General features: G+C 36.0%; 1 protein-coding gene across 4 annotated transcripts in view; it reads left to right on the forward strand.

Moving 5' to 3' along the window:
• Positions 1–20,489, forward strand: part of COL12A1 (collagen type XII alpha 1 chain) — a 116,012-nt gene that overhangs the window by 7,439 nt on the left and 88,084 nt on the right. For 2 of the 4 annotated variants that reach the window (XM_027601982.2, XM_027601980.2), the window contains exons 3-13: positions 2,742–2,858; positions 4,949–5,092; positions 5,526–5,585; positions 8,033–8,296; positions 8,472–8,636; positions 9,307–9,480; positions 11,612–11,902; positions 12,103–12,705; positions 13,918–14,190; positions 17,560–17,832; positions 19,454–19,726. The exons of 1 other annotated variant lie outside the window; for it this stretch is intronic. In XM_027601982.2, coding sequence (XP_027457783.2) covers positions 2,742–2,858; positions 4,949–5,092; positions 5,526–5,585; positions 8,033–8,296; positions 8,472–8,636; positions 9,307–9,480; positions 11,612–11,902; positions 12,103–12,705; positions 13,918–14,190; positions 17,560–17,832; positions 19,454–19,726 — 2,637 coding nt within the window. Of the gene's footprint in view, positions 1–834; positions 851–2,741; positions 2,859–4,948; positions 5,093–5,525; positions 5,586–8,032; positions 8,297–8,471; positions 8,637–9,306; positions 9,481–11,611; positions 11,903–12,102; positions 12,706–13,917; positions 14,191–17,559; positions 17,833–19,453; positions 19,727–20,489 lie in introns of those variants that run through there. One more of the 4 variants, XM_027601981.2, reaches the window with a different exon arrangement.

A 20,489-nucleotide genomic window follows, 5' to 3' on the forward strand; every position in this document is an offset into this window, starting at 1 on the left:
TGCCTATTGTATAGTAGACACTCAGAAAATGCTAACTATAATTATCATTCCTAAAAAGCCCCACATCCTGCCAGTTTAGGTAAAAAAATGTCACCAGAATGCAGTTTTTATAGCATAGCTTATTGATGAGGAAAAGCATTGTTCCTAAATGGGAGATTAAAACTACTGGAGTTATGAGTACTTAAAATTTTAGTCTTTTCATTATCGGTATTCAGGTTTTTTGAATATATATCTGATTGCAATATTATTTATTTATAATTTGAGTTCTATTTCTCTTGGTTCAGATTCTCATTCTATGCAACTATGGCTCTCTGCAATCATAATCCCTTGTAGATAGCTCATATTGGAAATATTCTGGCATCTGCATTGTCTCAGGGAACATAGACACAGCTTGTGACAAAGCAATGGCAGTTGTGAATTATTTTTATGCAAAAGAAAAGATTTTCAAAATTAACGAAAATATGTTTTGCATTGATTCAAGTTGACATGGGTCCATACTCACACCTGCCTTGTTATCTTTTTTCATGAAATGAACAAGCAAAAACGTATAACTGGAGTGGCAAGCCTGGAAGGTTTTACATGTGATACAAGTGGCAGGAAGGAAAGTGGAGTGGGCTCTCTGGTGCACACATGCTAGTTGGCCATTCTGTCCTGTTTTTGATTCCCAAGTACCACATCTGAGTTTCTATGAACACCTTAAAATCCTCTGAAATGTTAAAGACTTTTCCCAACAGTCAATTTTTCAGTTTTTCTGGAATCCTGGTCATTTGGAAACCAACAAGGTGGGCCGCTGCTGCCCTTCAGCAGTTTTAACCTAATGTCTGCTGCTTCAGGTCAATTTCCCTGCAAGGTTGGTGGTACTGTTTTTCCATGTACTGATTTTTTTTTTAAAAGCATGCTCAGGCCAGTTGTGTCTGCCTTTGCATTAAATTTGTCCTGAGCCATTGCTACTGGAACAATATTTTATAATGATATTCTTAATACCTTTTGTTCTATTAACATTTGTTGCATGCTTGTTATACTAAGAGATGACTCCAGCTAAACCTTGCAATATGACTACAGACAGCAGAATGTTGAATAATTAAACTATGCATGTAGATTAATAGTCTAATCTCACTGCCTGTGTATGGATAGTAAGAAAATAACATTCATTCCATTGCTAGTATATCCAATGAAAATAAAAAGCCATCTCCTACAGTTGGAAGCAGCAGTTCATCAAAGCAAATGTTTGCTTAATTTGTTTTATTTCCATTAAAATGTGCTATTAATATTACATAAATCCCTAACCCCAGTTAAATTCTGTGACTCATGTCTCAAAGCTACTACTGTATTTCAATTGACCTCTGTGAAAACCTAAAAAGGGATTGTAATCCCTCAAAAGAGATGCAAAGAATCTGACTCACAAGGAATACTTTCAGATTTAAATACCTTAAAAAAAGGATGGCTGAAAGTCATCTTACTTTGTTGACCTACTTCAAGAGTAGTAATTTATAATGCATTGACCATGCACTGACAGTGAGTCAGTACAATGCTGCATGATGAAGCATAAACATTACAGAGAGAATATCATTATAAAATATTTCTGAAACGTCTTTGTGTAATGACTATTGTACATGGAGGCTTTCGTTCATTGTGGGAAACTAAAAACAAGTCAACATTTCATTGACACATGCATGAAGCTGTATGGTTTTGTATGTAAACTACTTCTTTCTGTACTTTTCAGTTATTCCTGTCATTGACTTCTCCAAGTTTTTATGCACAGTCATGTCTTCAGATTGCTGATCCTTCTTCACTGTTTCCTTTAAGTTCTGTAAATAAATGTCCATAAATATATGGTTTGATGTTGTCTTTTCATAATTAACCATCATTTTGTAAAGGACCATACTGGCATTTTAATCTAAAATGCCACTTCTAGTATGGAGTATACCTGCTGCAAAGGAAAATAACAGTGTTGGTTTACACCTTGCAAACATACAGCGTATTGGTGTAAACAGGCAGAATATTAGTTTTATAAATATCTGTATATATACTTTTTATATATTTATAAATTATTGACATCCTTTTTTACTATTTTTGAATATTTGCCCATGTGAATGTGAATATACATTTAAATGTATATTTCCTGTGCAACATAACAGTACTAAATTTCCCATGACTTCTCCCTTTCATTAAATTTCATCTCTGCACAGATTGAGATTTATCAACAAAAATTATAACAAGACAATGATGCAGAGAATCAAAAACATCAGTGATTCTTTTCCACATTATGGGAAAAAAGTTCTATGTCAGTGTTCTAAATTAACTTCTATGGTTATAAGCAGGTTGTGATTTGGCATGCTTATTCAAAATGCTCTCCGCATGTATTGAGATCCCTTTAATTGTTATGTGAATTGTTTGCATATGTGGTTATTATCTGTGATTTCATTGTATTTGTATGTACTTGTATCCAAATATGTTTCTATTATGCTTGATTTTGCTGGCCATTCTTGGATGACCTAGCAACTCAAGAATCAAGAGTGTTTTGTGCTGTCTTCTGTAATATGTATACTCTCTGATGTTTTGTCATATCTTGTCAGCTTTTAATTTTATTCTTATCCAACAAGATATCTTCTATATTTGTTGGAAACAAATTTATGCAAAGACAATTTTAGTAAGCTTTGCTCGACACAATTCTTTATTGATTAAATTGACCACTTTGTGACATTGGAAAATGTAATTGATATCAACTCTCTCTTTTGCAGTTGACCCACCTTCAGACTTGAATTTTAAAATAATAGATGAAAATACTGTTCATATGTCATGGGCAAGACCAGCTGATCCAATTGTGGGTTACAGAATAACAGTGGACCCTACAACAGGTAAGTTTTGAGATATTGGGGTTTTAAAACAGAGACATCAAAGATGATATAATCCAGTCTTCTCTCCTCCTTCCATTTCATTATGAGAAAGCTGAAGTTTAGAAAACTTTAGGAATTTAGCCAATGTCACCAGATATTTGGTGATCTCAGGTCTCCAGGTTTCCAGCCTAGTACTCACTATTATATTTTTGTAGTGTTGAGCTTTATTAAAATGGTTCACTGTGCTAAGCTGCTGTTATTAAAAGTGGAGTTTTTTTTTTTTGCTTGATCAGAATATTGCTGGTAATATTTGATTTTTATAAAATAGAGTTCTCACTTCTTGATATTCTTCTTGAGTTAGTCTTTTCAATATTTAAAGTGTCAAGTGATGAAGTGAGTTGTTATGCCTTACGCAGTGTCCGACACATTTCAGTACTCAGGAAACATTATTCTGGAATAATGGTGAGCTGCCATGATGGAAGAGAAGAATTTACTTTGGCTAGGTGGATTCCACAGATCCTAGGCTAAGAGTCTTTGAAAAACAAAACAAAACAAAACAAAATAAAAAAACACCTTGTTTTGGTTGTTCTCAGGAGTTATCTCTAGTGTTTATGATGTTGCCCAAGGGTGGAAAATTAATCTCTATTGATTAACTTTCAGTTTTAACATGGAATGGAGAAACAACCATTTCCACTAGCACTGGCCAGGTGGTAGGAAGAAGTCTTATCTGGCTGATAGTAGAGAGGGATGGTATCAATATAATTTATCACTACAGCTGTGTTTAAATATTTATGGCCTTTAAAAATACTAATGATTTAAAATGCTAATTTCTCAAGGAATTGGGAAAAAATTTTTTAATAGGATCTGGGAACTTAAGGGGTCAAGAATTTACTTTTTCTTCTTTGAATTTTTCTCCCCAAATGTACTGGCAGTTAACACATTCATTCATTCCAAAGCAAAAAGGCTGTTGAAAAACAGTTCTATCAGTTTCCATGTGTTGGAAATTACTGACTCCTATACTCCCCGAACTGGCACTGACACCCCCCAACCCGGCAGAGACCCGGTGTCTTGTCTTGTGGGGGCCCTGGTTGGTTCTGCACGCTCCACACTTAAACCAGGAGTGTTTCTCAGGGTTTTATTATACTACCTGTTACTTTTCTTGATTATTTCTGTTTTGTTTTTTGTTTTTTAAAGATTATTTATTTATTTAATTGACAGAGAGAGCAAGATCGCGAGAACAGGAACACAAGCAGGGGGAGTGGGAGAGGAAGTAACAGGCTTCCTGCTGAGCAGGGAGCCCGGTGTGGGGCTGGATCCCAGGACCCTGGGATCATGACCTGAGCCAAAGGCAGAGGCGTAATGACTGAGCCACCCAGGCACCCCTTGATTATTTCTGTTTTGATGAAAATTTAATATAATATAAAAATCCTAGCAGGCACTTAGTCCCTAGGAACTACTCTTTCCTGATTGAAGAATGAACATAATCTAGAAGGGAGTACATAGCTGTCAATATATAAGTATATACCTAGTATACTGTATTTTGAAATGTTTGATATCTAGTTAAGTCAATTCAGAGGACTGTGGCTACCCATTAATGTACGCAACCATTTGAGGATGGAGAATGCATTTCTTCCACACAGATTGCTTCCCACTACAGCTTAATTTTAACCTATGGTGTTTGTTGTTCTTGAGTTGATTTTCATCCCCTATTTGCCTTCCTTCACTCTCCTCCAGCACATAATTTAAAATTAAATTATTTTCTGTTTTATGTCTCATTTATGAAATAATTTTGTTACTACCATTCACCTTCAGAAACAATGGGAGATTTTGGTTTGATATTCTGGTATATCTTTATTCCAGAGGAATCCTTGAGTCCTCAAACAAATATTGAATATGATTATCATAAGTAAATGCTATGCCAGTCCATTTGTAGAATTTCAAAGTTTTGGTTTCAGAAGATAGAAGAAGATAATGTTTGGATGTTCTGAAAAAATGTATATATATATTTAATTTTTTAAATTTTGAGTATATCTGGGAATTACATTATATTGTATCATGTTATATGTGAAAGATATTTTTTTGCATTCATATTTTCCTTTCTGTATTTCCAGATGGGCCCACTAAAGAATTTACCCTTGCAGCTAGTACCACTGAAACTTTATTATCAGACCTTATACCTGAAATAGAGTATGTGGTGACAATCACTTCATATGATGAAGTAGAAGAAAGTGTACCTGTTATAGGACAATTAACAAGTAAGCACACATATAAAGTACCTTTATGCCTTTTATTTTGCAGAAGATTTCTCCAACTTTCAGGTTTAATTTGTTATGCAGAGTTACTTTGTATCAGTATTAACTATTCTTTCTATGATCCTAGTCATTTGTGGATGTTACTAATTCATTCTTGATTTATAACCCTGGTCTTTGGAAGCAGCAGGAATGTTATGAGTGAAAACTATTAAAAACATTAAACTTTGCCAGGCAACAATGTCAATGTCTTTTTGAAATATATCTAAAATCTCACTAAAGATAATTTATTTGCAAGGCATTGCTTATTTGGCAGTATTTTCTGAGCAGCTGGGCATGGATCATATATTTAAAGACAGTGGTGGAAAACAATATATATTTTTTTAGGAAGTATTTGTACGGGTTCATTTCTTTTTGTAATAATCAGGTTTTGACTCAGTTCAAACAGGTGGTCCGACAAAGCCAGGTGAGAAGAAACCTGGAAAACCAATGATACAAAGTAAGTATTTCCCTTAATATTTTTGCTCAAATTTATAGAAGTTACAAGTGTAATATAAAGAAAATGTTCCAACTATATCCATACTTTGAATTTATTCACTTAATAATTTCTATAGGTATTATCTAGGAGAAATATGGACAATATAATAGTAATATATGACTAAACAATTATACTACTTACATTCTGAGTTTCTAGTCAGTTTTTCATTCTATTTATTAAATATTCATTTTACTGAGAGTAAACTGTGAATTGGTGTGTATCTACATTTTTTTTTTTTGCAGAATTTTGGCAGTAGGTGAAAAACAAAGCTCACCACTAGACAACTCATTTCTCAAAGACAAATCAATAGAAATAGGGATATATGAGGAATACAAAGCCAGAACACCAGAGAGATGCCCTCCTTGTGTTTGAAGAGTTTTTTGCCATGAAAATATATTTCTAAATCTCTGGATGTGTTATGCTCACCTCTGTGGTATTTACATGCCTTTCATTGATGGCAGTGTCTCCATTTCCAGTGTCTGTAAGACATCTCTGTTAACACGTGGGTCTTAACATATCTAAAGAATAGTACACATTTTCCAGAGATGATGTTGGGGTGAGAGGTGGGAGTGGAGTCTTATGCAGTTTGAAACAAATTTCCTGGTCATTTTGATACATTCTGGCCCCACCTCTATTACTATTTCACCTCCACAAAGAATCATGGAGGCAAATTAGAAAAGAAAAAGGCACGAGAAACGCTGTTTACAGTGTTATTTATTTATTTATTTATATTATGTTCTTTATAGTATACAAATGGGAGCCCAACCCCAAACAAAACAAGATACACAATGATCCTTGGTGCACTTGTAACCAAATAAAAGGGATTTTATTCAATCTAGGTTTGACAATTTGTAACCTCCTGCTTCCTTTGTCTTCTATTGCTTCTTCTGACTTACTGGGATGGACCCTTAAGGGGTTTCTTGGACTTCTCATTTGCCACCTTATAAAGGTTGGATTTATAACCCAGGAGGACAATAAAAAGATTTGAATACAAAGTCCCCTTTATCTGAAATTTTTCCCTACAAATGCCTGTTTATCATTCTTTCTGATGTCTGATAATCTGAAATGAATTTTGTAGTATGCAGTTATAATGCTAATATTTTCCCTGAACCGTTGATACTTATTCTAAATCAAAGCATTATACCAAATATTGACTATTTAATAGACTTAAATGGGCCCATTAAATGGTGTGCAAAAATTATTTAGGCATGCAACTTGTGATTTAGCTTGCAAAATTTTCCAGGACCCTTTCCTTCTCTTTGTAGCCAAGTATTTCTTTTATTATCTACCAACTGATTACAAAGATGAAAACATCTTTGTAATTCTTCAGAAAATTCACTTAGTGTTGCCTTTCAATACACATTTTCATGAAAATCAGCTTGTTTTCCTTCTGACTGTGGAGAAAAAGAAAGATATGGTGTTCATTTATAAAAGCCAATCATTGCATTTAAAGATATACTATGCCTTTTTTACTTTTGAATGGAAATATTTTTCTACTCTTTGTTTTGTAAAAGTAGGTTTTAGATGTCAAATTTAAATAGACCGATAATTAGGACAGTAAGATATTTTTGACTATCTTGAGTCATATTTATGCTTCTTTTTACATCTTTTTTTTTTAAGATTTTATTTATTTATTTGAGAGAGAGAGTGAGAGAGCATGAGCTGGGGGGGTTGGGGAGGGGCAGAAAAAGAGAGAGGGAGAAGGGAGCCCCAATGCAGAGCTCGATGCAGAGCTCGATCCTATGACCCTGGGATCACGACCTGAGCCGAAGGCAGACACCCAACTGACTGAGCCACCCAGGGCCCCCATGCTTCTTTTTACTTCTGTTAGACTCTATTAACCCTCTAGACTAACCCACTACAAACTTTAGACAATTATATTCTAAAATGCAGGAAAATTTTAGAAAGATTTTCCCCTTTCTTCCACTTAAATACATCTGCTTGAATAGGACAGCAATTGTTTTGTATTTATTGCTAAATACCAAGGATTGAAGACACTGCTCATTTTGTATATCGCCCAGATGTTTTGCGTAATTTGTGCTCAGAGAGAAGAGGAAAAGGATGTTGTTTATAAAAACAGGTTGACAGCATGAATACCTTGGTCACATGCTCTTGGAGAGTAGGTCATGTATCTATTTATCTCTTCTTGCACAATGTCTTATATAGTAATTTAGAGCCATATAGTTCCACAAATGCATCTTAATGAAGGCCCTGAAAATGCTTCTTTGTTTGTTAATAAAATGTTATATTCTTTTGTGCATGTCAGTTGTGGGCGAAGACCAATTTGAATATGTTCTAATGAACAAAATGATTTAAGGAGACAACAGTTTTTCAGCGTTAGTTTGTATTCATTAAAGGTGGGTATAGTTAAGAATACATCATTTAGAACTATATCAAATGTATTTCAGAATGCTCTGTCAGTGCCTGGACTGATCTAGTGTTCCTCGTGGATGGCTCATGGAGTGTGGGAAGAAATAATTTTAAGTACATTTTAGACTTTATCGGGGCTCTTGTGTCTGCTTTTGACATCGGAGAAGAGAAGACAAGGGTTGGCGTTGTTCAGTACAGCTCTGATACCAGGACTGAATTTAACTTAAGTCAGTACTACCAAAGGGATGACCTTCTTGCTGCAATTAAAACAATTCCGTACAAAGGTGGCAACACAATGACGGGTATGTTTTACAAATTTTATTATTGTTGAAAATAAATGAAATACCTGTTTGGGGAAGAAATCAAACATGGCACCATTTTCATACCTTAAACAATCTTGAAATTAATCACGTGGTTTTTTACTTTGGCAAAACTGTGTGGTAAGGAGTGAATGAACATGTTTCTTTTGCACTTCAGGGGATGCCATTGATTACTTAATTAAAAATACTTTCACGGAATCTGCTGGAGCAAGAGTTGGCTTTCCTAAAGTGGCAATTATTATTACGGATGGCAAATCGCAAGATGAAGTGGAAATTCCAGCAAGAGAGCTTCGAAATATAGGGGTTGAAGTTTTCTCTTTGGGTAGGCCACATTTGGTTAAGTATTTTCTCTTTAGACCTACCTCAATACCTAATGCTTATGAAGAGGAAAGGTGGATTCCTTAAGGAAGGATGCTATTAGAAGTGTTTAGTGCATTTTATAGTGTAGTGTTAAACCATGTCATCTTTGAGTAAAAATTCTGCTTATGTATTTCTCTCGTATAACTCCCTTAGCCTATGCATTGTGAGGTGGTATTCATATTTTTGCCAGCCCTCTCTACTTTTCAAAGAACGCCGGGCCAGGGATTCTAATAAAGATCCTCCTTGTATTACCATTAAGTGCTTTTTTAAATGTGTTTCCTATATTATGTAATACTTGAAGAATTTGGAGAGTTCCAGCTCATTCAGGACTCTGGAAGCAAAAGTATTATCTTTACAGATGGCAGGGACAAATGATGGCATGGTTAGGATGAGAGCCTGCTCTGTTTTATTAACCATTCATTTTCCTTTTTGGCTGGCCACTTTCTGTGAAATTATAAAATGCCTTTGTCATTTGAACAGTCGCACATTCGTGACGAAGCAAAGCAATTCTGGTTTATGACTAAATAAGGACTTACAACTGTCTTTACTTTCGAAGGACTGAGAAAGCAAAGAACTTCCCTAATTCAGCACATTTTTCTTTTCAATATATCCTTGTCCTTTTGTTTTTGAAGGCATTAAAGCTGCAGATGCAAAAGAACTCAAACAAATCGCCTCCACACCTTCATTAAACCATGTTTTCAATGTGGCCAACTTTGATGCAATTGTGGATATTCAGAATGAGATCATCTCCCAGGTGTGCTCTGGTGTTGATGAACAACTTGGTGAATTGGTTAGTGGAGAAGAAGGTGAGTGAATTGTTCCGTGTTCCCCTGTGTTAACCTTTTCCATTATTTGATAGCTTTTATAGATTTACAGGTAGTCTAAAAGGAGACACATTTACTCAAACACATCTTTGGTCATTCTCCAATTGTATACTCCATTATATGGTTTTTCAGTAACTCAACTGGTTGATATCTTTTCATTGTTCCCCCTCCCCCAGTAGAACATGAAATAAAATCCTTAAAAATCTTTTTTGGAGAAGTTTGACTTGCCCTTTTTCTCTGAGACCATTTTGTGCATGTTGAGTGTCCATAATTATGCTATCCAGGTACTTGCTTTAATGCTCTTGCACTCCGATGTAAACATTGACAGGCTGGGAAGACATGTATTTTAGCACACAGCAACATCAACTAATGGGAACACTGTTTCTATTAAATGGTGAAACAAAAAGATTTTCTATCATCATTCTCTGCATGTTTTCAAAACTTTTAAGAATAATTCAAAGATCAGTTTGATCCTTCCACATCTGGAAAATCTTCCCATTTCTATCAGTTATTGCTTCTAAATACATGGGAGAAAGAAAAGACATTTCAGAAGACATTTCATCAACATCCTTTTGGACATTAAAAAGTCACAGTTTCCATGATTGTTCTCCTTTTAGCCTGAGAATTGACAAGTGATTAAAGATAAGTTCTAAATAGCTACATCTTCAGTCATATAAACTCTAATCTCCAAACCCCAAGTATTTTGGCAATGTTCGCTGGCTCTGATTCTGTTTCAGAACCCTTCTCATTACTTCATGGGCTCCAAGCCTTTTTCTTTGTTTTACTGCCTAATGTCCGATTTTTTGCTTAGTGTGATTACAAAATTGACCCCTTCACCCCACTTTCCCCTGATTAACCTCTCTTTACTTAGTGTTTTAAACATTCTAATGCTGACCTGTTTTCCCTAGGGTGCATGTGTGAGGGTAGACCAAACGTCCGTCCTGCCACTGTTTGAAATCTGCTTGTATGAGGTGCATTGTGGGTGTTGATGCTGTTCCTTGGGGCCTCTCTTTCTTCCTGGCTTAGCCTGTGACTTGTTTTCCCTGTACTGTCTCTGCATCCCACAAAAGTTTTGGCCAAACATCCAGTTGGCACATCTGTTTCTCCCCCTTGCCCCCCACTACTTGTCCCTTTTTAGACATCATTTTTATGCACTCTGTATGAATGCCTTTTTGAGGAGGCCGTGAGGAGACTTGTGCCTGTTTGATCATCCACTTCTTGCAGGATGAGATTAAAAAAAATTGAAGTATAAATTCTTGGAAGTTAGTTCCACTGATAAATGTAAAAGTGTGAAAATTTGGTCTGAAATATCTTAAAATACTTTATGTTATTTGTTAAGTACATGATTATGTTTCTATGTTGTGTAAGGATAGAAATGTTTTAGATGATCGATATTTCCTTGTTAGTATACATGTTATAAACCATTGAGTCCCTCTTGGTGGCATTATGAACATAGTTGAACATTTTTTCTTGGCTTAAAATAAGTGAGAATAAAATTGTCTAACATTATAAGAAGTTGTTTAAGAGCTGCTGAACCCTTTATCTTATGTATTATAAAGTGTCTTTTAAAGATTATATTTTAGTCTTTATAATATCATTAAAAGAGAAAAAGAATTGAGTAAGTCATTGATTTAACAAACATTTATCAAGTGCCTACTTTGGTACCTAAGAATAAAGACAATGAGTAAAATATGAAAACCAGAGTGGATGGAAATCTTGGTCCCAGAGAGTTAGGCATCATATGTCTTATTATTAATTTCCTCCAATGACTTTCTCTTCCTCTAATTTTCTCAGCTCCCTGACTAAAAATCAGGCACTGAGCCTCTTTTGGTTTTGGATAGGTATAGGTGGAAGTGGAGAGTTGGGATTAGGCAACTCTTCTTGACTAATTCATGATTAATTTGGATAAGGAGAATTGAATGTCCAAACCTAAAGGTTGTATCTCACTGTTTTTTTTTTTTTAATAGTTTATTTATTTAAGTAATCTCTACACCCAGAGTGGGGCTTGAACTCATGACCCCGAGATCAAGAGTCATAGGCTCCTCCATTTGAGCCAGCCAGGCACCCCTAAATCTCACTGTTTTTAATCACTGTTCTGCTTGTTACTTTGTAGTTATTGAACCTCCTGAAAATTTGGTTGCCATGGAAGTCTCATCAAAATACATTAAGCTGAGTTGGAGTCCATCTCCTAGCCCAGTGACTGGCTATAAAGTCCTTCTTACACCAATGACTGCTGGAAGCCGACAGCACGCTCTCAGTGTGGGGCCTCAGACTACCACGCTCAGTGTTCGTGACCTTTCAGCAGACACAGGATACCAGATCAGTGTTTCAGCCATGAAGGGACTGACATCCAGCGAACCCATTTCAATTATGGAGAAGACTCAGCCAATGAAAGTTCAAGTGGGTAAGTGAATAGGTCTATCACTGGGTTTGGTATATGTGATGGTCTGTTTGACAGTATGTCTTACTGGTTCAGGTTTAGTTTCAAAATATTTGCAATGGTTTTCTTTTAAATAAGTGTGGTTATTAATAGAACCAGACATCTATATTTCATGATTAATTTATATTTGTTGAACTGTAATGGGCTTTTTTTTCTTTTTACAGAATGCTCACGTGGTGTGGATATAAAAGCCGATATCGTGTTTTTGGTTGATGGTTCCTATAGCATCGGGATTGCAAACTTTGTTAAAGTTAGAGCCTTTCTGGAAGTTCTTGTAAAAAGTTTTGAGATTTCACCAAACAGGGTACAGATAAGTCTTGTCCAGTACAGCCGTGATCCTCATACTGAGTTCACTTTGAAAAAATTCACCAAAGTTGAAGATATAATTGAAGCAATAAACACCTTCCCCTACAGAGGAGGATCTACAAACACTGGGAAAGCAATGACTTACGTCAGAGAGAAAATATTTGTGCCTAGCAAGGGTTCAAGAGGCAACGTACCAAAGGTCATGATTCTTATCACTGATGGGAAATCTTCAGATGCTTTCAGAGATCCTGCTATAAAACTAAGGAATTCTGACGTGGAAATCTTTGCAGTTGGTGTGAAGGATGCTGTTCGCTCAGAATTAGAAGCTATTGCCTCTCCTCCTGCTGAGACACATGTGTTCACAGTGGAAGATTTTGATGCTTTTCAGAGAATATCTTTTGAACTCACACAGTCTATCTGCCTTAGAATTGAGCAAGAATTGGCAGCTATAAAGAAAAAAGGTTAGTAGGCTTTGTAGAGCCAAAATTATCTCTTCATGAACAAAGCATTTTTTGGTTCTAAAATTGTGGATAATACGCTTCTCCGATTCTTTCTACATACAGGAAAAAATAACTATCCTGTCTTACAGAAATCTACTGAGCTTAGTTTATTTAGCTGAGATAAGACTTTCTCCTGGGTATGGATCACCTATTTATTGGTGAAAAAGCTATTTACCATGAGTCATGAGATGTTTTTGATCCTAGATCCTTAAGCTGAGCTGGGCACCAGCTTTATCCCACCTATTTGTCATATTCAATTCAACAACCTGTAGTTGAGTGTCTAATATGTGCTAGATGGTGAGCCAAGTCCTTTGAATTAAAGGTGACGGGAACATAGTCCTAGACCTTTGAATTCTTCTCATGCATTCCCTTCCCTGGACCAATTTTGGGCACCGTTCCTCACAGCTGGGATTCCTTATCCTCTTTTCTTCATTTGTTCAAATTCTATTTGTCGTTCCAATTTTAGTATATGTGCTGCCGAAGCGAGCACTCAAATTCTATTTGTCAACATTCAGTAAAAAGTCCCAACTCTTTCATCAAGTCTTCCTTAGCTGTTCTAGTGCTGTAACACTTACTATCACTTCCAGTCATCCAGGGTTCGTAGGTACTGCTCTGTTTTGTTAATAATGTGACACTCTCCTGTCTTTCCGATTTGATTGTACGTTCCTTGAGACCAGCAGTGGGCCTTAAATATTGGCTCTTCGTATGATTTAGTTTAATGAATATTCTTTGGTTAGGAAGAATTCCTTAATCATTACTTTGAAATATCTGTCTACCACCAAAAGTTAATATCTGATTGCCAAGGATTAGTGGGAAAATATTGCTGGGTTCATTTTAGGTCTGTTACTGTTTAAATATTCCAGTTGTAGGCAGGACCATTCCATTACTGCTTTGTGTTTAGAAACCCCATTCAAGTTAAATTTTAATTAACCATTTAAATAGTGTAACTTAGTTTGTGAATGGTCAAGACAAATGATCAAGACCTCCTGGTAGGGCTGTAAATGAGAGGCCTTCTCTCAGAGGTCAGGTGTGGAATATTTACTCAGTACATTTGTCTCAATGACTATTCCCCCAGTGAACATAAGCCATTTCATAAACATAGTCATCAGGTCCATTTTTGCTTTATAGATTTAAACATTTTAACTGTGTCCTTTTTTTTTTTTTTTTAAATAGCTTATGTGCCTCCAAAGGATCTTAGTTTTTCTGAGACGACTTCTTACAGTTTCAAAACTAACTGGTCTCCTGCTGGAGAAAATGTTTTTTCATACCACATCACCTACAAGGAAGCTACCGGGGATGCTGAGGTCACAGTGGTGGAGCCAGCGTCAAGCACCAGCGTCATTCTCAACAACCTGAAGCCGGAGACGCTGTACTTAGTCAATGTGACTGCAGAGTATGAGGATGGCTTCAGTGTTCCCTTAACTGGAGAGGAGACCACTGCAGAAGGTGAGATGAGGTTTCTGACCCTATTTTCCAAAAACTAGCAATTTATTGTGGAACCAAGTTACAGTCTGAAATAACCATCTCCTCTATAGAGATGGTGAATGCCTCTGTAAAATTCAGCATCTATAAAGTACAGCTCTTCATACACCTTTTTAAAAAGTGAAAAAACTTTTGTATAAAAAAAACCCTAGATTTATTTTGATGAATTTGAAGTTAAGAGGTATAGAGAACTGTTAATAACTATGGGATTGACTCTTAAAATACTGCTTGAGGCCAGATTTTTCTGTCCCTTATTTCAGCATGTTATGTTCACATACTTCTGAATTTTGTTTACTTTATCTATGGATGTGATGGCAAATATATCACCAAATGTTTTTTCTTTTTAAAAATTGTGGTAAAATACATATAACATAAAATTACCATTTTAACCATTTTAAGTGTACATTTCAGTGGCATTTAGTTCATTCATATTATTATGCTACCATTACCACCATCCATCTCCAGAACTTTTTTCATCTTGCAAAACTGAATCTCTATACTCATTAAAAAATAACTCTTCATTTCCACCCCCCGCCCCCGCCCCACTGCCCCTGGCAATCACTATTCTATTTTCTGTTTCTATGAATTTGATACTCTAGGTACTTCATAGGAGTGGAATTATACAGTATTTAACCTTTTTTTCTGACTTGTTTCACTTAGCATAATGTCCTCAAGGTTCATCCATGTTATAGCATGCATCAGCATTTCCTTTCTTCTTATGGCTGAAAGATATTCCATTATATGTTTATATCACATTTTGATTATCCACTCGCCCACAGACAGATACTTAGGTTGCTGCCACTTTTTAGCTATTGTAAATGATGCAGCTGAGAACATGAGTGTACAAATTTTACCAAATGTTTTAAGCATCATTTGTTTAGATATATCCTCTTTACTGGATAAAATTGAGTACTTTCTGATACATTTCACTACATTTGACATTTAAAGGATACCAAGGAACCTGGTTACGAGAAGACTAAGACTAGGCAATTACTCTTTAAGATAAATATCGCAAATAGTAAAAGACATGTCAATTGTTCTCTATTTTTACTGGGGATAGTGAAGAAGCTGAAACAGATGCATGAGGAAATTAAGATAGTTCCAAAGAAGTATTTGCTAACAGGGAAAACATATATTGGCATATCTTCCTGATAAAAGCTAGAGAATCTTTTTTCTCTGAAAGATTTTTAAAATGAGATTGATCTTTCCTTTTTATGCATAGTTTAGGTATATTTCTACCTGAAGGCCAGCAAATAAAATAATGGCCTAAGTTAACTACTTGACTTATGATTTTTGTATTGAATAACCTAGAAGTCCATACTTAGATATTTCTGATTTCCTTTTTTTTTTTTTAAAAGATTTATTTATTTGAGAGAGAGAGAAAATGCATGCATGAGTGGAGGGCGGGGCAGAAGTAGAGAATCTTCAAGCAGACTTCCTGCTGAGCCTGACTGAGCCATCCAGGCACCCCAATATTTCTGATTTTCTGATGGTTTCTCTGTAATGCCCATATTGTTGCTTGAAGAGCCTGGCCCTTTTCCTTCAGCACTTTAGGATGGGGATGGAAATATGTCTCAAGAAGAAATTTAAGTCCAGAGGGTTTTTGAGTAGAGTCAACTGCATTCATATATGCTCTAGTTTTTGCTCATTGGGCTTCAACAAAAGCATTTGGTAATACATTTCCAATTCCATTGTGTGAGTGAAATCTGGGATTTAAACTTTCTTTAGTCAATAAGGAAGTTTCTGATTTCAGTACCTTTGTTAGGCTACCAATTATTGAGCTCCAGCTTATGTGTCAGGTACTATGATAATTGCTTTCTGTGGATTATCTCATTTAACCACGTCAATAATCCTATAAACAGTCATTTTTTTTTTATTATTGGGTAATCTAAGGCTCAAAATTACACATTCAGCTTCAAGACTAGTAAAGTAGTTCCCCTTGATTCTCAGCTTCACTTTCCATGGTTTCAGTTGCCCATGGTCAACCACAGTCCAGGAGCAGATGATTTTCCTTCTGACTACTGTTAGAAGGTCAATAGTCGCCTAATGCTGTGTCATGATGCCTGCGTCATTTACCTCACTTTATCCCATCACATAGGCATTTTATCATCTCACATCATCCCAAGAGGGCTGAGTACAGTAAGATATTTTGAGAGAGACCATATTCACATAATTTTTGTTACAGTATATTGTTATATTCTATTTTATTATTAGGTATTGTTGTTAATCTCTTACTGTGCCTAATTTATAAATTAAGCTTCATCATAGGTATGTATAAGAAAAACATAGTGTATATAAGGTTCAGTACTATTGATAGTTTCAGGCAGCCTCTGGAGATCTTGGAATGTAACCCGTGCAGATAAGCGGGGGGTAGGGAACTATTCAAATTCATCAGTTTATCTGCCTCATTTGTTCTGGCTAATTTAGTCTTTTTCCTTGCCATGTAAAATGAGTCATGGGTGTAAGTTCGCCAGCTGCCATTGCTTTTCTTAAGGGCTACACTTTCTTTCTCTCTGAAGTGATCTACTGGTGTGTTGGCTATTTAGATAAACTTCTGATTATATGTGAGATAAATGCAGCTGTATTGATTGCACTGTGCTTTCACTCCAGCGGATTGAGAAGAATGTGTGGTCCAAATGGACAGTTTACCCCTTAAATGAATAAGTAATTTAAACATGTTTGCTAACTATAAAGCCAGATGATGTTCTCCTTTAGGCTCAATGAAAATCCCATTTAAGATTGTGAGTCTATGTACATTACCCCCATTGCAATTTGACCTCAAGATTTAGATCCAACTAACATTCATTAAGTACAGTGTGTTTGGTCCAACACATGTATGATCTAATTCTCCGAGTCAAATGACTATATAGATAAAAAAGTTAACTGTGGAACTGACTGGACAAGACACTTCATTCAGTTGGATAAATATGGTAGAACTGGGTGTTTGGTATTATTTTCCTACTTTTCTGAGAAAATCTAGTTAGAGGGAAAGCCTTGGCTACCTATGTTTCAAGAAATAAAGTATTTTTATTCTTGAATTTTATGTCAACATGAATTTACCATTTAACAGAGTATTTATGATTTTAAAAGTTTACTACTAGATACCTCTTTATTTGATTAAAAAAATTAACAGTACTTCGTTTCTTTCTGTGTATTGTATTTGTTGTTTCAGCATCTAGTTAATGTCTGGCTAAATGAATGCTGTAACCAGAATGTTTGACAAAAAACTGCTTTTGGATTTGTTTAGAGAAATGCTATAATTTGGTGATCAAAAGCTTAGTTTTGCATTTTTTATGTAAAATAAACCTTTTTTTTAAAAAAACCCAATTTCAGTAAAAGGAGCACCTCGAAACCTAAAGGTGACAGATGAAACTACAGACAGCTTTAAAATCACCTGGACCCAAGCTCCAGGGAGAGTTTTAAGGTACCGAATTATATATAAACCAGTTGCTGGTGGAGAAAGCAAAGAAGTTACCACCCCTGCCAATCAGAGGAGGATAACACTCGAGAACCTGACTCCAGACACAAAATATGAAGTATCTGTAATTCCTGAATATTTCTCAGGACCTGGCTCTCCGTTGGCTGGAAATGCAGCCACTGAAGAAGGTAGAGGAAATATGCTGACTTTATGGTAACAACCCACATCTTAGACCTCAAGGGATCCTGTAGGCAGCTATCCAGACACTACAGCACATGAGACATTATCTTAATTATCTGAGTGTCTTAGACTGTAGTCCTTTTAGATTTGGGTTACTCAAATTTTTCACTTACTTGTGACAGCGATTTTTGTGTCAGTAGAACTCAAATGCTATCATATGGTCTAAATATTCTTTTAAAAACAATATTATTAAATATTCTAATATAAACTGAAGGATAACTAGGGATTAAAAATCAAACTGCTATGCACCATTGAAACAAATTAGCTATTACTTCTTCAGGAAGATTTTTTAAAATACTAACCTGTTTTTATTTAAATGGGATGGTTAGACTCCCAGGATAGATTCTGATATTTGTTGCAAATTATTAATGTTTAATATTTATTTCATTGAGAAAAATTAAGGCATTTCTAATTTTCATTTTATTCCCCATTTTTAAGGTTAAAATAATAATAACAACAACAACAACATATTAGCAATAATGAACAGTTATTGAGGACTTATTTGTATCAGGTTCTGTGCAAAGAGTTTTTCATATATTATCTCATTTGATCCATGCACAGAGTCAATGGAATTGTTAATATTATTATCCCTTTTTATAAGGAAATCAAGGCTAAAGATACTAAATAGTAACTGAGTCATGCTGCTGATAAGCAGTGAATCTGAGGCAGACACTCATAAGGAATATCCATTCCCAGCTCAGTCTGCATCCCTACTTCCCTCCCTGGGGAACCTAGCTAAGTAGCGTTTTCTGCTGAGACCCTTTCTCTTTCCATCTGCTTTCTTCCTCCTCTCTGCCCTTTGGGAAATCATTACCTTCCTTTTTCTCTTTCTAGTTGGGGATCTAAGGCCCTTTGTGCTGGGGACCCTAAAAAAGACCCTGACTCTTCATCTTTCTGTTTTCTAGAGTAAAAGTGGCTAGCTGTTGAGTGCCAGGTGGAGAGTGTCACAGGGTTGGGTGACTTGGGACCCTTCAGAGATGACATGACCACTCTACCAGAAAAGTCATGAAATGCCAAACATCATAGTTGCAAAGGGATAGGCAGCCTCTGAGTTTTACCTAAGGCAAGGTCTCACTTGGGCTGTTTCCTCTCTTAAGTTTTTTTCTGGGGATAGCCTTGGTCATTTATCATTTTTATCACATCAGTGTATTTTCTGGCCATTACGTTTAGAAGTTCATAGCCAGTAAATCCTTTTTTTGAGGCTTTCTTGGGGGCGTTGATACTTACATTGTGATACTAATCAACGTATTTACAATTTGTAATGTTTTGTTCCACTTTCAGAGAAAAGACTGTAGTTTTTAATGTCAAAGATTCTAACCTGTGTAAACACAGAAGAGGAATTGGATGCCTTTTGCTTTGTTGCTACTAACACATAAGGCCCAGTTTAGAAATGCTGAAGCTCTGTTTGCTTGTCAACAGTTAACAATTGCTGTCATAGCTCTCAGGATATAAATTTGATGCAGTGCACGCTCACACACACACACACACACACACACTTAAAGCAACAAAGTGTTTTTCAAGTCATTTTATTAAATAATGAATTTCAATGTTGTTTTTTTTTTAATGAAGTTAGAGGGAACCCAAGAGACTTAAGAGTTTCTGACCCTACAACATCAACTATGAAATTATCTTGGACTGGGGCACCAGGGAAAGTGAAACAGTATCTCGTCACATACGTCCCAGTGGCAGGGGGTGAAACTCAAGAGGTCACTGTGAGAGGACACACCACCAGTACTGTGCTGAGAGGATTAAACGAAGGGACACAATACTCCTTGTCTGTGACGGCTTTGTATGCATCCGGGGCTGGAGATGCCCTTCATGGTGAAGGAACGACACTGGAAGGTAATCACTGTCATGTTTTATAGAAATCCCTGAGTTTATTTGGGATTGCATTTAGGAAGCTGATATTGTTTGCAGAGAATCAAATCTAGAAATGTGCTATCCTTTCTCTTAAAAGGAATTTGTATTGAAAAGTAAGTGACTACAAAACTGCCTCTTATTCAGAGATGTAGAATGTAAGCAACTGTAAAAAAATTAAATTTAATCAGGAAGAGGTGTACTGGGGAGCTGAGTGCATAAGAAGGCCATAGAAGTATGTTCTTAAAGCCATGGGCTGGGTAAGTGGAGAATAGGTAGATGTGTGACATTCAGAGTGAGAAGAGACCTTGGGAAACATCTGTGGATGAAAAGGATTTGGGTTGCCCACAGTAACAAAGCTGCCTCCATCACTAGGAGCAGATAGGAACCCTTTCTGACTCCGAGTCTCTTTTCATTCACCATGCATAAAAGCATTTAGCTTGAGAAATATGAGGATCCAGGTTTCTGCTTTGTTTGTTTTCTAAACGACCTCTAAAGTTCAGTTCTGTGTTAGAAGTTTGAAGTTAATGCAGTATTTAGCAAGAACCACCACCAAGACTGGAGCTGTGTGCTTGGTTCTCCAGACTTAATTGTCAGAGGGCTTCATATATTTCTTAGAATCTCTTGAAATATAATGGCAGCTTCCATTTAACTCATCGCAACTACAAAGTAAGTTGTGTAAGAGAGAGAAAATGCAAATTTAGCCTAGCCACAATAAGAATGTTGTGATGTTAAAAAGAAGTATCAG

Source organism: Zalophus californianus, chromosome 7 (assembly GCF_009762305.2).
Source record: "Zalophus californianus isolate mZalCal1 chromosome 7, mZalCal1.pri.v2, whole genome shotgun sequence".
NCBI lineage: Eukaryota > Metazoa > Chordata > Mammalia > Carnivora > Otariidae > Zalophus > Zalophus californianus.